The 27,357-nt window shown below is 42.1% G+C and overlaps 1 protein-coding gene across 3 annotated transcripts in view; it reads left to right on the top strand.

The window, feature by feature from the left end:
• The window catches only part of stard9 (StAR-related lipid transfer (START) domain containing 9), a 40,617-nt gene extending 21,595 nt beyond the window's left edge, over window positions 1-19,022 (top strand). For 2 of the 3 annotated variants that reach the window (XM_080042620.1, XM_080042621.1), the window contains exons 15-32: window positions 36-215; window positions 1,400-1,451; window positions 1,756-1,881; window positions 2,435-2,517; window positions 2,712-2,773; window positions 3,495-3,688; window positions 3,841-4,324; window positions 4,654-11,436; window positions 11,975-12,151; window positions 12,250-12,433; window positions 12,731-12,877; window positions 13,054-13,153; window positions 13,288-13,454; window positions 13,629-13,693; window positions 13,805-14,010; window positions 15,494-15,573; window positions 17,070-17,228; window positions 17,569-19,022. In XM_080042620.1, the coding sequence (XP_079898746.1) occupies window positions 36-215; window positions 1,400-1,451; window positions 1,756-1,881; window positions 2,435-2,517; window positions 2,712-2,773; window positions 3,495-3,688; window positions 3,841-4,324; window positions 4,654-11,436; window positions 11,975-12,151; window positions 12,250-12,433; window positions 12,731-12,877; window positions 13,054-13,153; window positions 13,288-13,454; window positions 13,629-13,693; window positions 13,805-14,010; window positions 15,494-15,573; window positions 17,070-17,228; window positions 17,569-17,670 (9,351 nt within the window). In that variant the 3' untranslated portion in view covers window positions 17,671-19,022. Of the gene's footprint in view, window positions 1-35; window positions 216-1,399; window positions 1,452-1,755; window positions 1,882-2,434; window positions 2,518-2,711; window positions 2,774-3,494; window positions 3,689-3,840; window positions 4,325-4,653; window positions 11,437-11,974; window positions 12,152-12,249; window positions 12,434-12,730; window positions 12,878-13,053; window positions 13,154-13,287; window positions 13,455-13,628; window positions 13,694-13,804; window positions 14,011-15,493; window positions 15,574-17,069; window positions 17,229-17,568 lie in introns of those variants that run through there. The other variant, XR_013845230.1, reaches the window with a different exon arrangement.
• The last annotated feature ends 8,335 nt before the right edge of the window (window positions 19,023-27,357 follow it).

A 27,357-nucleotide genomic window follows, 5' to 3' on the forward strand; every position in this document is an offset into this window, starting at 1 on the left:
CTCTTTTCATTGTCTTCCTCCTTGTCTCTTTCCAGGTGGAGCAGTTGACAAAGGACTGGACTGAAGGCTGGACAGACAAGAAGGAGCTGCTGGAGCAATACAGTGTGGACATCAACCAAGACCGGGCGGGATTCCTCATCAACTCCCTCCAACCACACCTGGTCACTCTGCATAGAGACGTTCTGAGCACCGGGGTCGTCTTCTACAACCTCAGGGTATGAAGACAAAAAGGCAAACTGACATGTTGCGTCCAGTTATGGAATTGCATTTTTGGCGTCATTTAACTTGCTGAGGTATTCTTTACTTTGCTTTATTCTGAGTCTTAACTAGTCTAAGTGTATGAGTTAAAGGTGGAGTCAGCGATTCTGGAGAATGCTTTGTTGTCACAAAGTACAAGTCACCTTTTTGTTGAAATCAGTGAATATCTTCTAAGGATCTGCTACCTGTCCGTACTGTGTGCGCACTGGAGAAAAAAAATCCAGTGTTAATACACAACCTAGGTTCTGTAAAGCAGGAATTGTTGTTTTCAGCTCACGAAGTACGGACAGGTAGCAGATCGGAGATATTCACTGACTACTCACTGTCTTAAGCATATACTTTTTCTCCGCCTCTTTCTTTGTATGTTTCTTTTTATCACCACAGAGACACATCACTGTTCGACTAAAAATAAACATTTGCACTAACAACATGATGCAATCTCCCACAAACTGATGTTCTTTGCATTTGCTCTACTTTTCCCTCAACTTTTCTCTCAACTGAAACATCTCTTTTTCCGAATAGATTCTTCCTCCTCCTCCTCCTCCTCACTTTATTCTCTCTGTTCTGCTAGAAAAACTCTTGAGAAAAGGTGCGTTTCAACTACTGCTTTTCTTTTCATTCTACCCCTCCAACTGTCCTGTCGATCTCCCATCCGTGTGTGTGTGTGTGTGTGTGTGTGTGCATGTCTTTGTGTGTGTGTGCCTTCATAAAGCTTGGTTGGATAAGAGGCTCTTAGTTCTGAGGCTAGGACTCCCAGGAGCTTAAGCTGCCCTGATTCTGACAATGACAAGCATACCCTTAGGCCTGACAATTACACTGTTTCCAGCATGTGAAGAGCCAAGGCCACCTAGGAGCCCATGTGGTCTTGACACCATATCAGAAAACCTTTTAATTCCATTAGATAAGACGTAATAGTAAACAAATTATATTTCCTCTGGCAGCAAGGTGGGAGATTAGAAGTTAAATGCCAATAGTTTTCTGAAGATAAACTTTACAAACACTTTGTCGTTATATCGTCCATTGCTTGTGTTTTGACCACAAACAGCTAATGTTAGAGTTAGCACAATGGTTGATTTGTTGTTTTTGTTAATGTAGACTCTTAATATAGCAGCCATGTTCACAATGCTTTTTTTTCTTACAGGACGGAGTTACCCACATAGGACCTCAGGATCAGCTTGAAGAACCACAAATAGGTATTATTTATTCATTTGGTCTCCATGTTTCCTCATCAGACTCTTTTTACACTGTATAATGTTCAGCATTTTACAGAGCAGAAATACAGAAAACTGGTTTTCAGACAAAAAACATGCAGCATAAAACATGAAACATGTCAGAAAATGTAACTATTACATGAGGATGAGTAAAAAATTCCCTAAAATGGACTGTTAACTTCTCATTAAAATGCTTAGCACTGAATATATTCAGCAGTACAGCAGTTGCATCAGCACATATTTCTAAGTCACTATGTGTTATTGTGTTTCTGCTTACTGTTTCTAGTCCTGCAGGGCAATGACAGCTGTCAGATTGAAAACCATGAAGGTGTTGTAACCCTCAGACCGCGGCCGGGCTGCGTCTGCCTGCTCAACGACAGACAGGTCACTGAGCCTTGCAGACTGGCTCAAGGTCAGCAACAGTTTATTCACACTGCATTTTTCCAACGGGATTTATTTTTTATTTTCTTATTTGGCAATTTAAGTGGCAATTACTATCACTGTCATGCCCTTAAAAGTATATCTTAGGTACACTTGTGAGAGAGTAGAAAGACAAAGTTAGAAAAAAGAATAAAGATCCATGAAGACACTAAGAATATCTTAATATGAAGTCCCTTGTTTATCTGTCACTGCGTGGCAATAGTGGATTCTCCTGACAAAGCAAATCACAAGATAAAGAGGTTACTGCTAAGTAAAAATGTACTGCACTATGCTGGATATCACATATAGGTTAATGTACCATTATATACACACCCCCGCTTAAAGATGCACTGGTAAGATATGATAGCATTTATGGGTTAATGTAGTATTATATATGAACGCACGGATAGATTGTCCTCAAGGATGAACATATAGACACACGCAGCCTGCCCCACTCATACACTACAGCACACACACCTACTGTACAACACTGTGCTACATGATGAGCACAGCTTGTGATGAGAGATGTGTCTCTCTGTCTCCAGGGATGGTAATCACCTTGGGAGGAGTGCACAAGTTTCGTTTCAACCACCCAGCGGAAGCAGCCGTCCTCCGGGAACGCAGGCGGGTAGGTGCTTCTCTGCTGAAAATAAAAATTAAGCTTTTGGTTTTGTTATGATGGCAGTCATGTTATAAATATATGCCAAGTATACTTGTGATGCACAAAATTCTGTCTGATCATTTTCTACAAAATATGCAAAAAGTGACAGTTGTGATTGTTTATAATTATGTATGTAAATATATTTTCTTCAATGTTCTCAGACCAGTGAAGGTGGCATGACCTGCACCTATATTGACCTTTGCCCCTCGACCCCTGACCACAGGTAAATAGTGCATCCACTATGAAATTCAAGAACAACACACAATATTCATCACTTCATCATCTTTGTGGTTATTGTAGATATAAAAAATTGCATAAGAATGCCAAGTCAACATGTCCATAATGTGATTTCGACTGGTAGCTATTTTAATTACAAATATCTACAATTTATTACTCACATGTCAAAATGTTAATCCTAGATAACGGTAACTAAAAAGGTTTTTACAATACAGATGTCATAAATGGTATTCTAGATATCTGAAATTCAATTCTAAATAGTCTGTCTACAATTAAATGTATAACTAATAATATAATTTCTAGATTTCAAAAAAGGTTAAGGTGATTAAATGTTAAAATAGATAGCTAGATAGCCATAGAGGTACATGTGCTGTACCAGTGTTCATGCTGTAGAAATAGGACAATGCTTCATGTATTTTTTAATTCAGTTGGTGGAGATGGCATGTGGTTCCATTAGCCCCCACCCTCGTGAGCAATCCCAGTTAGCTGTTCACAGGACAGCCTCAACCGTTGCTTGGTTACTGCTGAGACGCTGAACTGAAAAACCAACAACATTAGCTTTTACTTTAAAACTGCCACCGCCAAACTACTACATTCTAGACACGAAAATGCACCTTGGTGAGCTTAAAAGATTTTATTTAACTTTGTCTGGCTCTTTTCCATCACAGTTTCTCAGTCTGTATTTCTTCTTTGTGTCTGTTTTATAGTGTTGGAGATGTGAAGCTCCAAGGACAGCTGGGTGCCTGTCTCTCCCCTGGTGAGGAGCCTACCTCTAGGCAGCGGGTGGAGGTGCAGCAGCGCTATGTGGAGAGTTTGCGACAGGATATTCATTCTGAACAAAGACGGGCTGAGAGAGAGCTGGAGAGGGAGCAGGCCCTCCTTCGGCAGCAGCACAGTGACGGTAAGTAGTCTTTTCACACACTCGCATTCAAAATCTAAGCCAAAATATTTGATAGCCTCGAAGCAAAATGTATCACCACATAAAATTTTGTTCATTTATAAATGATAAGTAGGCGCTCTTTTGATTGTCCTCTGTCAATCTTTACCCAACAGTCCAGAAGTGGATTTTGCTGGAGAAACAGCGCCTTACAGCTGTAGAGGAGGGAATCAGCCATCAAGAGTCAGGAGTTCAAACAGATCTTGACCCTGCACCCCCCCTGGAGCGGTTGATAACTCCACCGCCTGATGACCAGGAAGTCCAGACAGTGGCTCTCCCGTCAAACATAATAAGGGCCAGGAAGAAGGTGGTGCAGGAGGAGCTACTAAAACATCACAGCCTTTGCCGCGCCGAGAGCCGCATCCATCGGAAGAGGTTGCACTACCAGCTGGAGAGAATCGCCCGCAAGCGGCATCTCTTGGAAGCTAAGAGGGAATTGCAGCGGCTGGAGAGGGCTCTGCCTCCAGGACCAGAGAGCCCCGAGTCTCCTGAGCGGGAGTCACCTTCAAAGCTCAGAGGAAGACATTTTGTTTCTCGTAGACACTCATTCTCAGCAGATCTTCTGTCCCGGCTTTACCCACAGAACACCCCTATCTTCAGGTGAGCACATTAAGACAATTAGTCCATTGAGTAAATTTGATGGTGGGAAGGACGCGAGGAGTTTGGGGGGGAAAGGTCGCTGTAGTGGAAGTCAGCCTTGTACTGGTTGCAGAGGGGGCCAGCAGAACTATGCACAAGTACCTCATACAACCCCACTTCAAATATACTGAACTATCCCTTTAATTAACAGAGGCTAATAAAAAAATAAAAAAATATTAATCATCAGCTGATTTTTATTTTATCTAACTTTGTTGTGGCTGCTTTTACCTTTGTGGTGTAATATTTTCCAAATATGTGATCTTAAAATAGTCTTCTTCTCTCCTCGACAGACACTTCCTCACGAGAAACCGATCCACAGAACTGACGTCAAATTTGTCGGCAACCTCGGAGTCTATTGACAGCAGGAAGTGGGTTTCCGACGAGTGTCTTCCTCGAGAAAGAACCCAGAGTTGTTCTGGTACGTTCTTCTCAGGAAAAAGTCAAGCCTGCCGGAGTCGAGCAAGCTCCTCTGAAAACATCAGGCAAACCGTCAGAGAGGAGCAACAAGCTCAGCCGTGTCGGGTGCGACCGGAAAGAAAACCTCTGCTTCCAAACCGAGACCTGTCTTTTAAGAACAGATCTGATCAGAACTCAATGCTTAAGTCGCCAGTTGGAACGACTTTGAAACCAGTCAGCAAAGAAAATACACAAGAACCTACAACAACCAAACTCAGTTCTCAGATTGTTCCTGACATTAATGAGATAACTCAACCTCATTCAGGTACCAAAAGACTCGAAACCATCAGGAAGACGCTCTCTCATTCTGTGGGTCCCAAGTTGAAGACAGCGCTATCCAAAGTGTTCAGGAAACAACCGTCAGGTGTGAACGGAGGACGAGGCCCCAAACCTCTTGGGAGGATAGCGAGCAAATTCAACTGGAGACGAAGGAGAGACAGAAGCCTTAAAGAAACCAAGATGAGCCGAAGTAAATGTAACGTTAAAACCGCTGTCTCATGTGAGGAGCTTGACCAAAGGACTTTGTTTGAGGACGTTAGACAGAGGCGACGGCATAGTACAGGAGCTCTGATGAATAAAACCAGCAGATGGGTCAAGAGGCAGCAGGGATTGATGGTATGGGAGGAAGAGCAAGAAGATGGCGACGAAGGAATGTCAGACTGCGACAGCCTCTTCTCTCTTGATTCCCTATCATCTGCTTATGTGACGGCCCTAGCGGAGCAGCTGAGACGTGAGGAAGCAGCTCAGAGCGAATCAGAGAGCGAAGAGAGTCTTATGTCCAAAGATTCATTGGCTGTGGGGAGCAGTGGCAAAAGCTCAACGGTGGAGAGGCTTAGCCGAACACTGGTTCCGACATATTCGTTGGTAACGGATTGCTCACATTCGTCCGTGCAACAGAATAGAGCATCAGAGATCTATTCGGACGGGAACGGCTGTCCGAAACCTCAGGTAATCCCAGAAGAGGCGAATCGGATCCAGCAGGGTTCCCCAATATCAACAAGGAAGCCTCCTTCACTCAAGCCAGAAGGAGATCCAAGTGGCAGAGACACTGTACACAAATTGATTGAGGACTTTGGGAACATGCAGACTGCTTCCACCAGCAGCCCACGCACCCTGAGCAGCTGCAGTGTGTGGGAGTCGGAAAACACGCTGGCGCTCACCGATGCCTGGTCCTCCACCGATGCAGCAGAGAGTCCCAGGATTCACAGGGATTCTCTAGCTTTCCAAAGAAACATTTTAAGAGGTTTAGAGAGTAGCAGCCCCAGTCTAGCCAGTATGAACCTCTCAGAATGTCAGAGTACATCTAGAAGACATAGTTCAACATCAACCAGCACTGAAGGCGTAGATGTGACGGTGCAACGACACAGTGGTGAAATTTCATGGGACACATTGGAACCAGATTGTCAAGACTCTCAGATTCTAACACAAGATGAAGCCTTAAATGTTGTAGAATGCTGTGTAGAGCAATCAGGGGGACACATGGAAAATAAGGGAAAAGTAACTGTAGATAATCCAAACTACAGCAGCAAGAAAAGTCCAGAATCCTTACCGACCTTAGATCAAACCACTTGTGTGTCACCTACTGAAATCCCAAGCGCTAAACAACAAGTAAAACTGCTTCCAGCGTTCACAGATGTACCTGAGATGGCGGCCGCTGACGTGACAATGTCCTCTAACACGGTAATCTGTACTTCAGGATGTCAATCAGTGATGCATTTCTCTACAAGCAATGCTAACTTAGGTCAGGTATCGAACAATATGTCTGATGCTGCAAGTGTGTTTGAACCTTCCAACGCAAATGAAGTGCTATGCAATACGCAAGGTGTAACAGAAAAGTTCAAAGAACTACAGCAGTATGAGTTTGGCAATACCAAATATTTAGATGAGGTTGAAACCAAAGGTTTGACTGAGCAGTGCATTGCACTACAGCAAGAGCTTGTTAAATCACCTTGTAAAAATTCCAGGAAGCGGAACAAAGACCGACAGGATGCTTTCATTGGCAGCCTGAAAATTCCAAAAAGGAGCAACAGCAGGGAGTCGGTAACCTCCTACTCTGAACCAGTTGGCAGCCAGGAAGATATTTGGCCTGATGACAATAATAACAGCAGTGACTCCAAAGGGGAACAGTCTTCTGTGGAAGCTGACAGCCCTGTATTTGATTCAGTTTGTGTTGATGGCACTATAAGAAAAGATGCTGTGGTTTCAGTGGCATCGGCCGTTTCTGATCCCATGCGCAGGAAACTTGTCCTGAGTTGCCAGATCTTTGGGATCTCCGAATGTGGTGTCAATAACTCTCAGATTGGTTCCTCTGAAGGAGAGAAGAAAGTAATTGAAAAGGTGGATGTAATAATGAAAACAGAAGCTGCAGCAACAAAATGGGTTGAATCTCAAATAGATAATGTCAAACCTCAGGAAGTTAGAAAGCACAAATGCAAGTCGGACGCTATCTGTAGCGCCATTGACCTGAGAATCTCAGAGATGGTGAAAGAGCATGTGAAATTATCATTGACTGGCAGCAATAGTGAGGGGACGGGCAAGAGCCAAAGCATGATTGCATTGTCATCATCTGCGCATCATGTTGTCTGTAATAGTGTTAAAAGTAAATGGGCGGAAAGAGAGCTGAAAGATGAAATGAATGCTCAAGTGAAAGGAGCAATCCATCGTGAACACCTATCACTAGAAAGGTTGACTAGTGAAAACACAGGCGACAAAAGTGAGCACATGGCATTAGATCTGCTAGCTGAATTGAGGTCTAGCAACCAGGGCAAGTCCAAAGAAGTAACACAGAAGATTGACTTTGCTCATAATGTTTCTGACGTTGCATCAAACAAACGTCAAGTAAACGACCATTATACTTTCCAAAATTCCATCCAATCAAATCTGAAGCTTAACAGCAATGGAGCATATGGGCGCTCAAGCAACCCCACTTTGCAACCAGTCGCATTGTCCTCAACGAGTGATTCCTCTTCAGCAAGAAAATCCATTGATTCTCAAGGAACCACAGTGGAGAACGATGCTTTATTTAAAGAACTGACTGAGTCAACATCTCATCTCAATCCCTTCATCAGTGTTACATGTTTTAAAGAAGTGGGCATCCAGAGCTGTTTGGATGCCTCTGTTGTCAATCCTGATTTCCAAGAAACGAGCCAAATACCCCATGAAACCCCTTCCACCATGGGTGATCCAAAAGAAAACGCTGGCTCTAATCATGTAATGGACGTCAGTATGGAAGCCACCTCCAGTGTTGAAGATAGATATGTGTACAAACAAAACTCGTCAAGGACAATTTCCCAAGTTTTCCAAAATATTCCTGACACATCTTTAAAATTATTATCATGTGGAGGAAATCTTCAATTAAATCAGCACGGATGTCACAGCAACCAAAACAAAACCACTGATAAGAACGACTCTATGATAAGGTGTGATGTGTGTCCTGGTTGCGATGGAAATGGAGAAGCAGCCAACGCAGAAGGAGTTAAACCTTGTATTACAGCACAGGAGCACCTCAGCTGTCCACAGACTCATTCAAATGACTTGGCTCAGACTAGTGTGGTCAATATGAATTACAACAACAAATGCCAAAATGTATTACATTCAAAGTGCACATTTGATAAGGATGGGAAGATTGAAAGCAAACAAGACTCTGTAATGAAAAAGGAAAAAGGGACATCCACCCAACAATTTGAAACGCATGTTCCAAAGACCTTCACACAATCCAAATATGAAGCAAGTATTTCTGGTTCTTTGCAGCCACAAGCCAAAACACCATGGGGAGATGCCATCAGAAATACAAGTTGCTATGGATCTGGGATGGCTAAAGAGTTAAGGTTAAACACATCTGGTGTTAAACCAGCAAATTCTGCCCTAGTGCCTAAAAAGACCAAGTCTAAGAGGTTCAGAAGGTCCAAGACCCAGACTCATCCCACCTCTTCTTCAGAGTCCTCTCTGAAGTCATCAGATGAGGACGAGGATGACGACCAAACCAACAGAGTGCTGTACAGCCGCCTCTCATCCAAATGGACAAAGCTTGCCACTCAGACCAGTGGCAAACCAGAAGCCAGATCAGCTAGAAGTACAGATTCTGATATTTCTACTACAGTGCCAGTGTGTAAAACTAGAACTAAAACTTGTTTTGCTGGAACCCCAGATAAAAGTGATGTTAGACGAGACTACGCTCAAAAAAGACACTCTTTATCCCCTCAAGCATTGTCACTCAAGACAAATGTAGAAACAACCCCGCCATGTACAAGAAAAGGTGATCCCCAGTCTCGAGACTCCCCTATGCATTTTGCCTCCAGTGACATCAACCCTTTTGTTCACCAATGGCAAGGTGATGACTCCAACCAACATTGTTTAAAGAACCCGGCATTCGGAAGTGCTGCTGACTTATCCTGTAAATCTCCACTGTTGAACAGCGCTGAGAAACCTATAGCAAGATGCTGCAGTGTCGACAATGGTTTGAACGGGCAGAATTCTCCTTTCAATTCCCATCTGAGCACATATGTCAACAACAAGCGGCTCTCCAGTACACTTAGCAGTATGGAGGATTATAAGGAACAAGTGAACAAAACAGCTCCAACCCGTCAACAGGGATCTGTCGATATCCACAATCATCTTGCCAACCTGACAGTGAACAGCAGTTCTACAAGTAACGATGCTACTGGTAGTTTTACTGACAATTCAGGTCAGGTGGATGAAATTATGTTAGTTTACTCGTCTGAGCAAGAGTCCCAGGCAATCAAAACACATAACCAAAGAAGAAGGACCAGTGAACACGGCACTCAAACCGAAGGTGGCCTTCAGACGGTGATTATTTGTAACAGTGGTAGCGCTCCGAAGAGGAAAGAGCGACACAAAAGGAGTAACACTGATTCACCTGCAACACAGAAAACCAAAGTGGACGTTAAAGGATCTCCAACTTGGGCCAGTATGGAAAGCATGTCTGCTCACCTCTCTAAGCTGATCGACAGCACCGCAGACCTGCTTGGGGATGTCCAGGGAATGAGAGCAGGCGAATCCTGCAAGTCCAGTCCTAGGAGGAGTTTCAACTCGTCAAATATCAGCAACTCTAACACTGAGTCTAGTGACTGCATACAGAGAAACTGTTCTACTCAAACAGCTGTAGATGTTGGGATCCAAACAGAGAGGCCTTCATCATCGGCAAAGAAGGAGTTCGCTGTTCACGAATTATCCAGCGAAAGCCCCAAATCTCATGAAGTCAATGTGATAGTCAAAGTGATTGGTTCTGAGGTTGTCGGTGTGTCTCAAGACAAGACCGTGCATTGCATGGTGAAGAGTAAGGCTAATGGAGAGGAAAAGGTGCAGTGCATGTCTGACCTGAGTTTGAACACCTGTGCTTCAGCACAAAGGTCTGCCCCCCCTCTTAAAACAACTCTTGGAAAGATGACAGGTGAATGTCAAAGGCGTGTAAGATCTGCTCCTTCTAGAGGCTCAAAGCAAAACACGCCTGAAGCCCTGTGCCCTCCAAACCAAGAAAATCTCAGTCCCTCTGTAAGAAACGACAGATCACTTTCTTCAAAGAAAAAAGCAACATTCATAGATCGTGCATCGTCTCCCATACTGACTGTGGAAACAAGATTACGTATGAAGCATAAAGTAAACCAATCAACACTATGTCTACCAAAAGAACAGGACAGACACAAAGACCGTAATTCTGGGAAAGGCTCCCCTACTGTGCATTCTACCCAAAATTCTGAATGCACGACTGTTTCTGAGTATGATCAAATGCTCTGTCAGGGTTCAGAAGTTTCCTCTTGCCAATCAGAATCCGTATCACTTGAGAAAGTGAGTGAAATGAGCTCTAGTCCTAAAGAATCTGATAAATGCTCCGTGAGCCATAGTTCATCACTGGATAGATATACAGACACTGATAGGAGAAATGTCACATCTAAAGACAAGGAGTGGAGGACTTCTTCATTACAAGGTTTAGCTTTACGGAACCAAATCTCTCCTATACAAAGAGCAAATGATCTGAGCGACCAGCAGCCCAAAGTAACTCATAAAAAAACATCAAGCTTCGCAAGACCTGCAATCGATTCTGTAGATTTATGTGTTGATTCCTACAATCCTTCCCCGTTCAGCAACAGGACTGATCAACCTCAAGAAGACGACTTGGCGTCACTGGCACCTAGTGAGTGCAACACGGACATCCTCTTGAATATTACACCTGTCACCAGCGTGCGCCCTTATCGGGATCACGAGATAGTCCCTGAGGACCTGCCCATGCACAATAAGTTCACCAATTGGTCGGGCATTAGCCTACAACAATCAAAACAGGCCACGTTTCTTACCAAAGACCACGACGAGAGCAGAAACGGTGCAGAGTGGGGCGAGTCGGAGAGTTACGGCTCAAATGTGGAGTCGGTGGCACATACCAACAGAAGGGCGAGAGAGATAGAGAGGCTGCGACAGGAGAGAGAGCAGGTGATGGCGACTGTCAACCTTAACATGAACCCAAAGCAGCTGACTGTGGAGCTGACAGAGGCCAAGCTGCACTACGGACTCGGAGAGACGGACACACTGTTGAAGATGCTGTCGCCGAGGTCCAGGGAAGACCCAGCAACCTCTGCTCCTACCAAACAGGACTTGTATGATAGGTAAGGGTAGAAATTACAAAACATTGTTCATTTTAATATCATAGAATTGTCTTTAGCTGATTAGAGCTCGGTTTAGTTCTAATAATGTCAATACTGATGCCAGTACAATGCTTGAGTTGATCAAGAACTCTGTTTGAGAAAGATAATTAATAAATGAGTAAAAAAAATTACATTTTTACCAACCTTTTTTCATTTAACAAAAAAGTCTGAACTTCTAGATCACTCATTAGCGTGTTAAGGCAAGCAGCCTAACAAGAATTTTGACAATTTTCGTTTTTTTAGGGAAAATTTCCCAATTCAGACAATGAAATATTTGATCATAGACTATCACATTTAGGAAAAAAATATTGAACATCATCCATTCCAGACATTATTAGAGACCCTTGTGGGGGTTGTAAATGAAAAGGTGTTGAGGTCCTTTGCTCGGGCCTTAAACTTAAATGAGGCGAACTGACCTAAATTCCTTTTTAATTCATTTGTTTTTTATGGCTAGTTTCATGTCCTTAATTTTTCTATTTCTGTCAATCTTTCCTCTCAGCCACCGCAGGAGTATTGAGGGTTTGAGGCAGGAGAGGGAAGAACGTCTCCACACTTACCGGAGAGCTCGTAGCCTGAGTCCCAGCAAACACCCTCCATCATCGGCTCCTGCTGCTACTCCCAGTCGGCGCAAAGACTACCTGCAACAGCTCCACCAAGAGGAGATACAAGGAACAAGGTAAGTCCAAACAAAATAATAAAACAATATTAGTCTTAAATTGAATACATTAAATGTTCTCAGGTTTGAATGATTTCTCTGAATTCTCTAAATGACAGAATACCAGAGGCCCCACGGGGAGGGGGCCAGTGTCCGTCTGACATTGAGCAGCTGTTGAGGGACTACAGTCGAGCTCGGGAGGAGGCCAGGACGGAGATAGCCAAGGCACGAGAACGACTGAGAGAGAGGACTGAACAGGAGAAGAGGAGGCTTCAGCAGCAGGCCCAGTCTCAGGATGTAAAGGTTGGTTTTCGAGCCATTGCAATATTAAATTAAAAAATTATAATAAAAAGTATGAAAATTGAAAACATTAAGTTTTTCATCAGAAGAAAAATACATCTCTGGGTACAAATATAATTATATTTCCTCTGATATTGTAAAAAAAATGAAATAATCAAACCCGTTTGCTTATTAGAACCAAATAAATAAATCTGGTTAATACTAGATGTATCAGTGGGTTTTAAGGGACTCAGCTTTAATCCACAGCACCACAGTATTGCAAATAATTCACTGGTATCTTCATCTCTGTGTGTGGCGCAGGACGACCTGAGGCATCGGACAAAAATCAGTAACAGCACGTTGTGCACAGGATCCAGCCTGAGCCTTTCCTCTGGGCCAACGTCGGGGTACAACAGCGGCAACACTGCACAGCTGCTGCCTGGCAACAGACCTCTTCTGAATGGACAGGTTTGTACACTGATCTTACAAAATACAGTAGATTTGGGGGAAAAAATAAGCTGAAAATCCAAGAATTTGAAAGCCATGATTTTGATCATTTTTGTCTTTGTGTTTTGGGACTTTTTGTCTTTGAATCAACCACTACAGAAGGTAACAGAGGGTATTGTTTTTACTTCTTTGTTCAGATCACAGGCTTCCAGGATGAAGGCATGAAGGTCAGGACACGTCCTCCTACATGTGGTCCTCAAAGCGTGAAGACACAGAGAGGCTGGCTGTCTGCCCACGGTAAACACAGCGCTGTGATGCACAGAACAGTCAAAATGAAGTAGCTTTGCCCACATCTGTACCTGGTGTGGCACTTTCTCCCCCTCTACACGTTTGTACTGAATGTCCATGTTCACATCTGTGTATTTTGCTAGATGTTCGTCTTGAGCTTCCTGTCAACGGGTTTGATCCGCTGATGGCTTCATCTCCGTCGCCTCAAACTCGTACACGTCAACGCGCCACCTCATTCGGCTCCTCCTCTTCCATATCAACAACCTATCAGGACATCACATCTGGTCTCCTCAGTCGAGCTCTGGCTGAGGTAAATACAGATCCAAGTTTAGAAATTAATTTAATAATTAAATTCAGTGTACTGCTTTTGTTTTTCTGTAAAAACAGCCAACACCCACCCTTTTAAATTTACATTATAATCATTGTCCGTGGTACTATTTCAGATATTTGTATCAAGTTGAATTGTAAACGTCCTTCTCTACAGGTGCGACTTGCTTGTTCTGGGGATTTGAGCAACCTGCTAATGGGCAAGGCCACAGCAGGCTGGAGGTGAGCTCAGCTATACTCTTTAATACACTCTACTAAGAATCATCTTGCTTAAATCCCTCAAAATCCCAAATATTATCCATTTGCCAATGTATTAATCTTTGGTTTATTTAGGTACCAGGGAGAAGAACGAGGTATCCAGGCTTACTACAAGCCCTCCTCCTCCAGCCCGTCTGTCCATAGCTTCCTGGGGGCCGGGGAGCTGCACAGACCCATAGACAGCCTGTGGAACATCATCTGCCAGCTGTCCAAGAGCCACATGTACAACCAGTCAGTCCGTTCTGTCTGGACACGACCACTAGATGACAGCACTCAGCTGGGTGAGCTAATGTCACTGCTTTACATTACAATACCATAGGTTTAAAGCAACAAAGCAGACATAGTCAATAGTTGCATTTTACTGAAGTGCAAATTTGGTTTGGATGTACAGTATTTCCATTTGATTGAATTCAATCAAATTATAAAAACGTTATTGTCTATCACATAGTGACAGAAAATTGCCTTCAGTTTGCGGCTCAAACAACATAAAGACAACATAAGACTCACTTAAAATCGCACAGTTCAACAAATTTGTAAAAAAAATTGTGGAAAACAAAGCTGCATTATAAAGAAGCGTCTATTTGGCCCGGTTTAAAGCGTATATTGCAGTGGGAATGAAAGAGTTCTGGTAAGTTCTTTTATTAGCCAAAGGTACTCTGAAGCAGCTGTCTGAAGGGTTACCCTAACTGCTTTCCTTTCTTCTGCACGACTGTTCATTTCTGAGAGCTGGGTCTGAGTGATGCCAGTGATTTTAGCCAATTCAAAGGGAACTCCAACACATTTATCTTATAGAAACTAAAATGTAATATACATAAAAGCATCTAACTCTCCTATAAAATATATAAATTATGTTTGTGGATTTAGTCAAATTTTTAAATTAAACAGTATATACAATAGTTAAAATTAGCTCCATCTTGGCAACTATACCAGTTCTGAATTAAGCCTTTTTACTTTTGGTACATTTTTCTGACAACACTTGACTTGACATTTTAGATGTAATGTTAATTGTAAAAGAGTATTGTGGTATTATCATTGTGGTATTACGACTTAATTAATCCCCTTAATTTAATTAATCCCCTTAAAATTTGACCCCACCATCCTGTTAATACAGGGTTGATGCCTATTTGGATGATATCCCAGCTAATAGTTGTAGTCTGATAAAAAAAAAAAAAAAGTTATTTGCAAAGTAAGCTTCATGTGATGGAAGAGTTTACTCTACAAATAATGTGTGTATTATGCAACAATATAAATATAGAAATAGTATTTTTAAATTTGTCTTTGCTGCAAAACTATTTATATTTTTGCAAGGCATTTATGGTCCCTGCTGCAAGTGTGTTCGCTTGAAGTGATGCGTCTGCATCCATTAGTTAAGTATAGTACAGCACAGCACACTGTTCCATTCATCACTGACTATTTTATTGTATCGCATGACCAACTCCATTCTCACACCTGCACTATGCCGCATCTAATACATTTGCATCATAATTGGGCCTATTTTACTTTATGTACGCCGCTTTTATCAGACATTTTACATTGTTCATTTGTCTTTGCACGTTCATGTAGCGATTAATGTTCATTATCTCTCAATATGAATTTTTCTAACTTTTTCCCTTTTTTTCTAAAGGTTGCAAAATGAACAGCTTTCCAGTGTTGTTTAGCAGTCCCCGGTTATTTTACGTTTTAAATTACTGTAATTTCTAGGTTTTAATCAGAAATGTTTCCCTATGTAACATTATTATTTATTTTTCCTGTATTTTTATTTAGTTTACATACTAACAGATCCGTCCACCTGCAACCTCAGCCAGCCGCGGGACTTCTGCTGCATCAGCACTGAGTCTAAACAGGTAAGCACAGCTGCAAGAATCCTCCAGCCTATCCAGAAGATTACTGTCAGTCCTCCTCCTATAAGGGCCACTGAGCATTTGAAGCTTAGACCCCGTTTCCACTTGTCTTTAACGTCTGGTTTTTGTGATCTGATCACATGAATACAGCTCTAACTACAGGTGAAAACACTCTCAAGACGCATTGAGATCGGATCACAAAAACCACATTCAGGGGTGGTTTACGTCGCTTGTGTCCGCATTCAAATGGTAGTGGAAACACCAATGTGACTTTTGTCCACATTAGGTACCTCCTACTCAACTGCTGCCCCCTGCCTGAGCGGAAATACGTTGAAAATGCATCACTGGCGTTCATGCAGCTTTTATAGAAGCCTCATGAACGTTAGTTGCATCCGCCAGTATTGCAAATGATAAGCTGCGTCCTCTGTTTTCTTTTCACTGCGTATATCTCAAAACACGGAAATCGCTGCTATTGACTGGTGTGCTGCAAGGCAACAATTTCCTGTTCTTATCTGCTTAAAAATAAAAGTCAACTCGCATTTGGCTAGTAAGAGGCTTTTAATGTGAAGGCGCACAGGAAATATTATGTTCGCACATGCAGTAACTTAACTGCATACAGAAAGCCGTGTACTGGTGGTGGTGACAAGAGTGTAGCAGACGTTAGAAAAGCCGCCCGGCGAGCACACATCTTTCACCAGCCAAAGTGGCGTAATAACTTACTCGCCTAAGAGTTTTTACTTTTCTATAGCCTACTATCTATGATATTTACCCGCATTTGCCGAGTGTTAATGTAGAGCCCTCTAAGCAGTGTTGTGCTTCGCGCCTCCTTGTCTAAATGAGACAGTAGCCTATCTCGTCAACCTACACTTGTAATTATCTTCGCACGTAATGCATTTTAATAGCAAATGCGATTAAAACGGTGGCACTGTACAGCCCTGTATGTTTACTTGTTTGAACTCCACCGGTTAAAAACACAGATGCAAACGGAAATGATGTACGTGTTGATTTACATACAGAGCTGGTAAATGCAATCCGATCACAAGTAGACAAAGAAGTCACGTAAAAAGACAAGTGTGACTGAGAGCCTGCCACCTTTGATCGGATTACGAAAATCACATCATAATCCCAGGTGGAAACAGGGCCTTAGTTATACATCAAAACAACTTTTTTTTTCTTTGTTTTTGGGAATGACAAAATTCCATCTCATCATTTTAGTGTGGCAGGATAGACAGTGCTGTCTATGAAATTAAGACACATTTATGATAAAGAGTGTGGTTATATGATAGAAAGTTTTTTCATCAATAATTTGAGAAGTTGTTTAGATATGACTTATGCTCACAGGAGCAACACAGAGCCAGAGGCAGTGGGTGCAGAAGACTCCGCGTCAGCTGTTAGTTATCACTGTCAGTTTACAGATGTCTCTTAGCTGATCAAAACGCTGCACTGCCTGTTTTATTGATGCCTTTCTTTATATACATATTCATTCCTCTCTGCCTCAGGGTGGGCTGTGCGTGCTGGCAATGCAGTCAGTGTTTGAGCAGTCTCTGCCTCGTCCCAGTGTGGATGCTGTCAGAGGAGAGATGATGCCCAGCTGCTGGCTCCTCCAGCCGGTTAGACGAGGTGGAGAGGAAGTCACCAGGGTCATCTACATGCTACAGGTCAGTTGTTCATGTTGCTATAAACTAATCCAACCTATCGTTTCTTCTCTAAAGTTGAAGTTTATTGTTACACTATCAGATAACAGCGGAACCCAGCATTTTTAGATTTGCATGTTAAATTACGTCTTGCAGTCTATCAAAACTCTTAATATTTTTTTCCTGAAAGGTTGAAGATTAATACCTATATTTTAATAGTATTTTTATGTGCAACTCACTTCACAGGATCTCCTGAATATATATTTTTTGTCAAAAGTGGTTGTAAAATAAAATGATGGTTGTCAGGCAATGCTCCAGTATATGTGAATAGTGTATTTGTCTTTCTCATTTTGTTCTCCTCCAGGTGGACCTAGGAACTCCGTCCTTTCCTCCCCGACTGTTGAACACTGTTGCCAGGAGACAGGCAGCTGTCATCTCTGATCTTGACGTCTTCCTCGCTTCGTAAGACCCACCGGATGAAGATGCATTAGCAGTGAGCACTTACAGTAGAACAAAAACTCTCTATCATTAGAGTCATTTTTATTATTATTTTTATTTGCACCCGAGATGTTTTTACTTGACTTTATTTTTTTATTCTACGAGCACTGTTATATTGATCCTCTGTGACAAAGTCGGAAGCAGCTTTTTTTGTATGAAGGTATTTTTTTTATATAATACTGAAACTGTATTTTGATATTTGCGACATTAATGCTTGTAACAATCCGAATCCTATTGTACCAAAGATTAATTAGAAGTGTAAGGAAATTACACATTTTCTTCTTTAGGCACTGTGTATTTTAACCACTCAATCGCCTTATTTCTGCAAAAAAAATAATAATAACTCACTTCAAATGTCCTTGGCTCAAGGGAGGGTAGTTTTTTGGGATGGTGGGGAAGGGTCTTTAATGCTAGCAGAATACACATTTTAAATGTAAAGAAAACATAACCCTGGACGGTCCTTGGCGATGTGTAATATAAGGTTCAGTCCCTAAGTTATTTTGTGTGTTGGATAGTAATGTGGTGTATTGAAGGATTTTGTAATGTATGTTTTTATATATATATATATGTGTGTGTAGGCACATTTAAAACCACTTAGCAGCACTATGCCCCAAAAAACTGTTTTGTAGAAAAACAGTGGACACTGCTGAAGAGTCCATGAGCAAGATACTGAAGATCCCACAACCTCTGACCTTCCTTTTTATTAAGATATGGACACATAAATGGTACCCCGAATCTGAATAAGCTGAGTTTTAAGGCCATTTGTTCCGACCTGTTTTTCTGTCCTATTTATTTCGTTCCTTTTTTGAGATGCTGTTGAATGTGTTTTATAGTTGTGATGGTTTTTATTTTTTAATGCGCAAAGCATGGTGCTGTGTTTTCAGCTGCTTGCACAAAACATGTTAATTGATGTTACGTATTAAAAAGTGATTTAGCTTTTTTTTGTAAAGTGTTGAAACTATGCAGAAGCTGATCAAAGGCTGGACTGTTGTCAGTCAGACCTGGGTCAGCTCTATCCAGATGAAGCCATATTATATACTCTAGTTGAAGGTTTAGGACTGTTTTGGCACTTTGTGACTAAAGATGTTCCCAGTGGAACCAAAGAGAAGGAGACAAAAATACTGAAGGCAAACGCTGAAGGAACATAGTGACATAGTAACTTTTTGTACTGAATTCTTTGTTTGTGTGTGTGTTTATCTATATATTTTTAATTGCTCATTTAATTTTCTAAAAAGCATTATTTATGTTTTTCACGATGTGTTGTAAATATATTTTATTATAAACACCTGGTTTCCTGCCACTAATAAGAAGTTATTTGGCATTTTTTTATGAATACAATGCATATTTTAAGTAAAGAGTCTCACTGTTTTTCATTGTTTTTTTTGTCCTAATTTCCTTAATTTTATCATTTACCAAACTTGTATTGCCAGTCACAAGTCTAAGGTTCAAAGTCTTTCTCACTTCTTTTACCTACTGTATATATACAAGTAAAATAATTCTCCATTAAAACTCCTACTTAAGTGAACTTCAAAATAATGATCAGAAAAATGCACATTGCCTACATATGCACTATGTCAAATCTTAAATCTGACTATATTACTCAGTTCATTTTACTGCACTAAAAAGTACAATATGTCCCTTTAAAATGTAGTGGTAATAATACTTAAGTAGAAGTTCTTAGTTACTTTCTGGCTCTGGTGGTGTCACATTGACAGGTGTTGGACATCCTTTGAAAGTCTCCAGGACTTGTCTCCATGTCCAGACCTGTCTTCTGTCAGTGCTGCGTGTAAGTGGCACGCCGAGGTGACATTTGTGAAAGGGGTCTCGATGGAAGGGTGGGTGGGTGTTGTGTGTGCGATTAGAGCCCGGTCGGGGCGGGGTGGAGGGGTGGTGGTAGTGGTGGAGGGGGCACAGGAGATCACAAGTGTCTCTGCCATTTAGAGTCACCAGCTCTAGTCAGGAATGTCCGTCCCCTGCGCGCAAAGATCGTGTAGGCTACTGGATGCGCCCACTTTATTTTTAACCCGGCAGGGTGGGTCAGTCTCTGGCTTTCGGGAATGACCGTGGAGCGTGCGGCGCCTACAGCCCCTTTCCCTTGTCCCCGGTGCCCGAAACCTCCGTCCGCTCTGACCAGGCACCCCGCAGCTTCAATGGGATTATAATTGCTTTATTGGCAGGGAGAAGGCTCAAGATAAACACTTTCGGACAGGACAACATCCAGAAGCAAGTAAGTGGAAATTGAAGGGAGAGCTAGTCGTGCCATTGTTAAGTGGAGTTATTGATCATTGGCCAAATAGTTTCTGTCACCGGTCACTTAATGCTGCTCTTTCCGTTTAGACTACCGTTGTTTGTGGTGGAGATACAAGTGTCCTCCAAACCACCTGTTGGAGCAGTCTGCCATCTTACTTAATGACGTCGTTTTAAAAAAATCCCATAGACTAATTATTCATATTAAATGACTGCGCATCCGTTAATAAAAAGTCAGTTTTATTTTCAAATGAGCCCTATATAAGTACATTATTTAGTTATCGGTGTGTGTGATCTATCCGCTGTGAAGAGACCGCAGAAAGTGCGCACAATGACGTCAGTGCGCATGTTTGCGCGTGGAGCACCGTCCAAAAAGTTGTTATCTAAAGTTTAGTAGTGTTAGGAGAAAGCATTCAGACCCTAAAGTGCAAGTGGAAGCATTGCAGTTTATGATTACATTATTGTCGTGTCTAAGTAGAATTTTACTGTGCAGTGGGTGAATGTGGAGGTTATTTATATAGCCTATGTTAAGGACTTTTAAAAACTTTTGGAATAGTTTCTATCTATAAGTTTAGTCTGTTAAATAGCTTGTAACCGAAAATAGTTAAAAAGCCTTTATGTAGTGGACTCAAAAGAGAGATGTAGGAGAAAAGCAACATGAAATAGAAATACTCAAGTGCATGCCTAAAAAATGTGTAGGCTACTTAACTAGCCTACGGTACTTGACTATCATCATTGAGGTTGTCCTGAGCCCAAGTCATTTTCCACAGCTGCACATCTTTCCTAAAGCAAAAAACAGTGTGGTGGCCTCTTAAATAACAAAATACATAGAATGTTTCCTGAGATGTTCCCTCTCATTCCCCTTAAAAGGACAAGTGTGTGAGTGTGTCGCCGTGTCTGGCACAAGAAGGGGGATTTTTTTTTTGTGTAAACACACTTCAGGAATAGTTTACTATCGATTCTTTATAACCTCTCTGGAGACCAGGCTAGTATATTGTTACAATCAAAACAACATTGACCACAACAAAGAAACACTTTTTTTTCTCATGGCGTGTGTATACATAATCAATGCACAGTATGGATTATGCTAAAACTGTTTTTTTCTTATCCGCTCAATTTCCAGCTTGTTTTCTTTCCATTGTATCTTGTTAGAGTGCATGAATAGTATAGCAGTACGTTTCATGTTGATGTTAGTATTTGGAGGAGTGGGCTACAGTTGCAGACTTCGGTGGTCACTCAATCCAGTAGCCATACCTCCCCCCTCTCCCTCATCCACTTCCCCTCCTTTCCACTTCTTCCATATTGATCTCTGTCCACTCTGTGTTTTAGAGCTCAGATTTACTCACTGTGCGGGACCACAGGCCTCCCTCTCCTCAGTCCAGTCTCTGCCACACACACACACACACACACACACACACACACACACACACACACACACACACACACACACACACACACACACACACACACACACACACACACACACACACACACACACACACACCACACACACACGTCTCTTATTTCATTCCTCTCCATTTCAGAATAATGTGCTGGCAAGCTAATGTGTTGCTTGCTCCGCGGCGTGCAGGCCATCAATGTGTGTGTAGTTTACTTGCAGGTGGGAGCAAGGTTTCAGAAGCAATTATTCATCTCAGGTTGCTGAGATTGTAGCCTACATTATTTATTTTACAATGTCGTTTTGCAGTAACAGCAAAAGAGGGAAATAGGTGCAGTCAATTTGAATCACAAAGGTTATGAAAGGAAATGTTTGTCTGCACCTCAGAAACTGAATTGTTTTGCTTATATTCAATTTTAAGAATAAATAATCTTTGCTCAACTGCATCCACAAAAGAAGAAATGCAATATATTTATATATTTTTTTTACAAGCAGCATTCATCTCGAGAAATTCCAGACGACATTTTAATCAACTCTATTTGACAATTCTACGATTTTTAAGAACTTACCCTTGACTCATCGGCTAACAATGTGCAGATACGGAAAATGTTTTACTTACCACACCATGTGCTGAGGACTTAATCTACGAAAGGTTTTGGAAAGAAACACAGGAGGTGCCAAAGTATTACATCACTTGGTTTATCAGTAGAGGCCAACAAAAGCAAAACATACAGGGTATCTGTTTCAACCTCATATCAAACTCATGCCAAATACCTGACAGTGGTAACACTATTAAAAAGACCTGCATTATGTAGCCTATGTGTCAGTGATGTAAACAAGTCAGACATGTCTAGACGAGTGCTGAAACACGATTCTACTGAAATTACTGAAAATCAATCATCAACTATTTGGATTACAGACTCAAGTCATTTATGAAGTTGTGTATGTTTTATATCATTGTAAACTGACAGTTATTTGGATGCAGTTTCAAGAACTTGGGCTCAGGGAACTTTCAATTGGCCTTTTGGTGGGTTGGTTTGTCCACTACTTTGGTCCTGCCTGAAATATCTCAACAACTATTAATCATGATCCACAGAGGATGAATCCTACTGACTTTGGTGATCTCCTGACTTTTCATTCAGCGCCACCAGCAGATCACACTTTCAATGAGTCCAATACTTCATATTGGTTCATATTATGTAGTGACATTACGATCAGCCTTGACTGCACTTTGTGTGAATATGTTAACATGCTAACATGCTAGATGATTAACACGTTTAGCATTACACCTGCTTCACACATCCATGCTAGCACTGCCATTGTGAGCATGTTCATTCGATTTAGCATTAAGAAGCCCAAGTAGGGCCCCAAAGACCTAGCATGTCTGCAGACTCTTATTTTTATGTCTTGTATATCATTATTTAGCAATTTAAAAATTAAATTAGTAAGGTAATTGCACAAATAAAAAGTGTATGGATAAGGAAAACAGTTGAGAGTTGCAGCTCTATTGGAAAAACAATGTAGTTTTTTCTGTGTCAAGCATTCAGTGACACTAAAAACCCAAACATCAAGCATTTCTATGAAGCACTGTTTTACCCTTTGATAGTCTTGCTGAGGGGGACTTTAGACTTTTATTCTGCATAGCAGGAACTTATAGCTGACAGGATGACCTACAGTGAGTGAGCCAGACACTCAAGGACAGAACTAGAGGACACTCATCTATTGACAGAGTCACTCTTGCTGTGGCAGGCTGGCAGTGAACTCCCTGTCACAGCCTGGCCGTCTATAAGCAGGTGGCCAGCTTGTCTATTATACAGCTCTAAATGGAGATGAGGTACACACTATCACTCAGGCTCAAGTCTCAGCTCAATTTGCTGCGGATTGTTGTCCTACCGCTAAGTCAAGCCGTCACTTTGGTCCTTTAACACGAACAAGAGTCTTAGGGGTTTTGTAAATACAGCGGACAGTTTGGAGAGATACAGGTCTGTGCGGTGTGTAAGGAGGGTTTTGTGCTGTTTGACTGTGCGGTGCAGTAGGCCCGTGCAGGTCGTGTGTGAGGTGATAAGGGGATCCCCAGCGGTGGGTGGAGCAACCCCAGGCTGATAACAGCCGTCTGCAGAGGTCTGATACTGAGGGAGACCTGTAGGATGCCATCATTGTGCATCACCAAGTGCCTTGACTCCGAATGCACTGGACAAATGCTCTCTCTCTCTCTCTCTCTCTCTCTCTCTCTCTCTCTCTCTCTCTCTCTCTCTCTCTGGTCCCATTGTGAAGTCATGTTGTCAGAGATGGAAAGTAATTAAGTATATTATGTACTTAAGTACAATTTTGAGGAACCTCCACTTTAAGTTTTTTTTATTTTCCCCTGCATTATATTCTCCTCTGAAATGTAGGGGAGTAGAAATATGAAGTTTCATATCATTCAAATATTGATTAATACAATAATATACATTTAATACATTTACTTAGTTACTTTCAGGCACTGTGAAAAGCATAGACTTCCAGTAGAATACATGCAGATTGTTTGTCTTAATTCTTATTTTAGTTTCAAGGTCATTACTTTAAAATGATATGAAAATTATTATTATTATTTCCCTTTCCTGTAATCTTTGTCTACTACAGCATCCACACAGGTTGGATTCCCGCGCCTAACATAACCTCATGGCCTTATTCTCACACACAACCACACACACACACACACACACACACACACACACACACACACACACACACACACACACACACACACACACACACACACACACACACACACAACACACCCAAACACCCAAACACACTAACAAAACCAGCACTTCGAACTACGTGAGCTGCATTATTCAAAGGAAGGTGGTTATTCGTCATGTTCCACAGTACATAGGGATTGCCCTCCCCCTGTGAGGCATGATAAGACAGCTATGCTGCACCCAGATAGAGCTATCTGAGCGGTTACCCTTCAACCCGCCATTCCACACAAAGAGTACACAGGCACGCTGCAGGCTGACAGTTGAGCAAAGTGACACTCACAAAATGGAGATTATGAGGGGCGCAGGAGCCTGTGGAGCCAATGTGAAAAAGCTACAATAGGCCAGATTTCCGTGTAAAAATAGTGTCCTACATCTGGGACGTCACATAGATTTCTTCAAATTGACAAAATGACATTATCATGCCAGGTATAGGTACAGCCCCTCCCCACTGGGAAGGATACATTGAAACTCAACACCAAATGACAAACTAGACTGCAGTGAGACAATTATTCTTATAGAGAAAGCTGGATTCAAAAGTCTGCATCATATAGTCCTGTTATGTCCCTACAGCAGGGCCGATATGTTTGATTCTATTTATTAAAGATGAATCTGCTGATCATTTGGATTGATTGTTTGGTCTATAAAGGATCAGAAAACTCCTTGAGGCCAAGGTTATGTAATCAAATGTCTGGCTTTAATACTTAAATACTGCCTCAATACACCTATAAATAGACTTGAAAAATGCAAGTTTTGTTGAACTGTTTGTTTTATTTTAGTTTGACTAACGTTATGATTCTGCCTTAACTTCTCTGGCTGTTGTGGCTAGTTGGTTGAACTTCTTTGTTGCCTGTTTGTATGCGGCTATGCCCGAGTAGGCGCAGAGACGTCACATCCATTGGATTTCCGCAGGACAAATCCGACCCGATTCCGTTTCATAGAAATAAGTGTACTACATGTTTAAGGGCAACGGAGTAAGTCAGGGAAAGTCTCATATCAAAAATCACATGACTACCAAATCACCCATATGCAATATATAAAGCAAATAGTTTTGAAAATGTTTCATAGTGGACCTTTAATATCTTCTCAGTTTCAATTTTGTATCTGCTGAACCCCCTGTTAAGCATCCTAATCAATCATGATAACACCTCTGCTGTCTGCCTCTGTCCCCTCTCTTTCAGACTACCTCCAGTATTAGAAGTCTTTCCTGCCATTTCGTGCCATACACACCCAGACCACCACCAGCAGAGGAGGCCGGCCGCCGCCCCCTCGCCCCCGCTCGCCACGCTGGCTGCAGCCATGACTTCCACCACGGACTTTGACAACGCGGAGATCACGCAGCAGTACAGCCGCATCAACACACGCTTTGACCTCACCGACGACGATCTCGACAATGACAACTGCTCTGCCAGGCTGTTTGAACGCTCCCGCATCAAGGCCCTCGCAGGTGAGTGTGCGCATAGTAAACAGGCTTTTGTACTCTCTCTGGGGCTTGTGTGTGTGTGTGTGTGTGTGTGTGTGTGTGTGTGTGTGTGTGTGTGTGTGTCTATGACGGGTTGTTGAGATGACAGTCTCTTCTATAAGAGGGTGGGAAGGGCAGAGAGGATGAGCTATAATTGGCCTATATTAAACTCTTGGCAGGTATGAATGGGCTTGAATGTGTAGTTGACCTTCACTTGGATTTAGTCAAGGAAATTGACAAAATCACCCTCCATGTGATCCTCGATTTTACTCCAAAAGCCCCTCAGCTAGAGCTCTGCCGGTGTTGTTGTGTATGTGTGTGTGTGTGTGTGTTTCTGGTGGTGTCCCAGCAGCTGAGCCTTGACACCGCTCCGCACCCTGTGCAAGTAACTGAGATCGCTTGCACATTCCCTGAATGTCCACCATATGACCGATCTGGACAGCTGCCCTGCCTGTCTCCCATAGCAAAGATCTCTGACATTTCTGGCTATGTTGGTAAGCTGTGACACACCTGTGAGGCGCATGCTTGGGCTTTTTAAAATAGCAGTGTTTCTGTGGTGGAAGGAGGTGCAACAGAAAAAAGGGGAGTTGAGGGTCAGGCCGTGATTATTTTCGGTTAAAGCCGCAGACACAAGAGAGGTCAGCCACAAGGTGGTAACATGACATGAATACGGCCATGTGGAGAGGGGGCTTCTGGGTAGTGGAAAGGATGCCTGAGTTTCACTTCTTCTACACACTCTTTTTAATGCACATGTTGAATGTCTGAACACACACAGCTATACAAGAATGTTACCAATATTAAAAAGGGTAAGCTTCTGATTTGAACCGACATGATAAGGGTGGTTATATTCCATATTTTTCCTTTGTTTACTAATCATAAAAAACAACAGCGCATAGATCCCACCAACAACAATCTCTTGTTTAGCCAAACCTGATATGACATATTCTCCTGTGACCAGTACCATCCATACATCGTACAGTTGTACGAGGCAGCTTTTGTAACTCCTATGCTTAACTTTATCCTTACATGCTAATCTTTAAATGTCCTTTACTTTACCAAGATATTTTGTTCTTCTATTTGTTTCCTCATAATCATTTGCTATAAAGACTCCAATGCCTTTATGCAAGTGTGCCTGACTGAAATAGAGAGGCAAATACACTGAATGGCTGTTTCTGAAAAAGATGATCATGAATAGTATCAAAAGAAATGGGGTTTGATATAATGAAAATGAATGTCAACATTCAATGCCAGCTTTCAGCACTGTATACGGGGCAAAAATGTCTGTACCTAAAAAGTCCAGCGGTCCATCATATCAAACCCGTACGTCTGTTTGGCCCAAATGTTTAAAGTCATGACCGGATCTTTCATCAGGCAGCGCTCCCACCACTTTCCTGACTCTGTCTCTATCTGTCTCTTTAAGTTTTTGGAGGCTTCTGTGTGGGTGTTTGTGATATTGTGTTAGAGTGCTGCTGCGCTGATGTTTCTGTAATGCAATCAGCGCTTCCTGTCAGAGTGAAAGAGAGAGAGAGAAAGAGAGAGAGAAAGAGAAAGAGAGAGAGAGGAGGAAAGTAAAGAGAGAGCCAAGAGATGAGAGAAGCTCTGAATGACGCCCGCTGCTTAATTTACAGCTTGTGAACTCCCAAACATGCACCCGGCGTGCCTTCAGAAAGCGAGCACACAGCGGCTCGAATACCCAGCCACTTGCCCCCACCGCTTACATTACACCCAAAAAATATGTCGTATTATTGGCACAGGAAATCACAACTGTGGGGCTCATGCATGCTCTTCACACTGGGTGATGTCACG

This window comes from Ammodytes marinus, assembly GCF_949987685.1.
Source record: "Ammodytes marinus genome assembly, chromosome: 15".
Classification (NCBI taxonomy): Eukaryota; Metazoa; Chordata; class Actinopteri; order Uranoscopiformes; family Ammodytidae; genus Ammodytes; species Ammodytes marinus.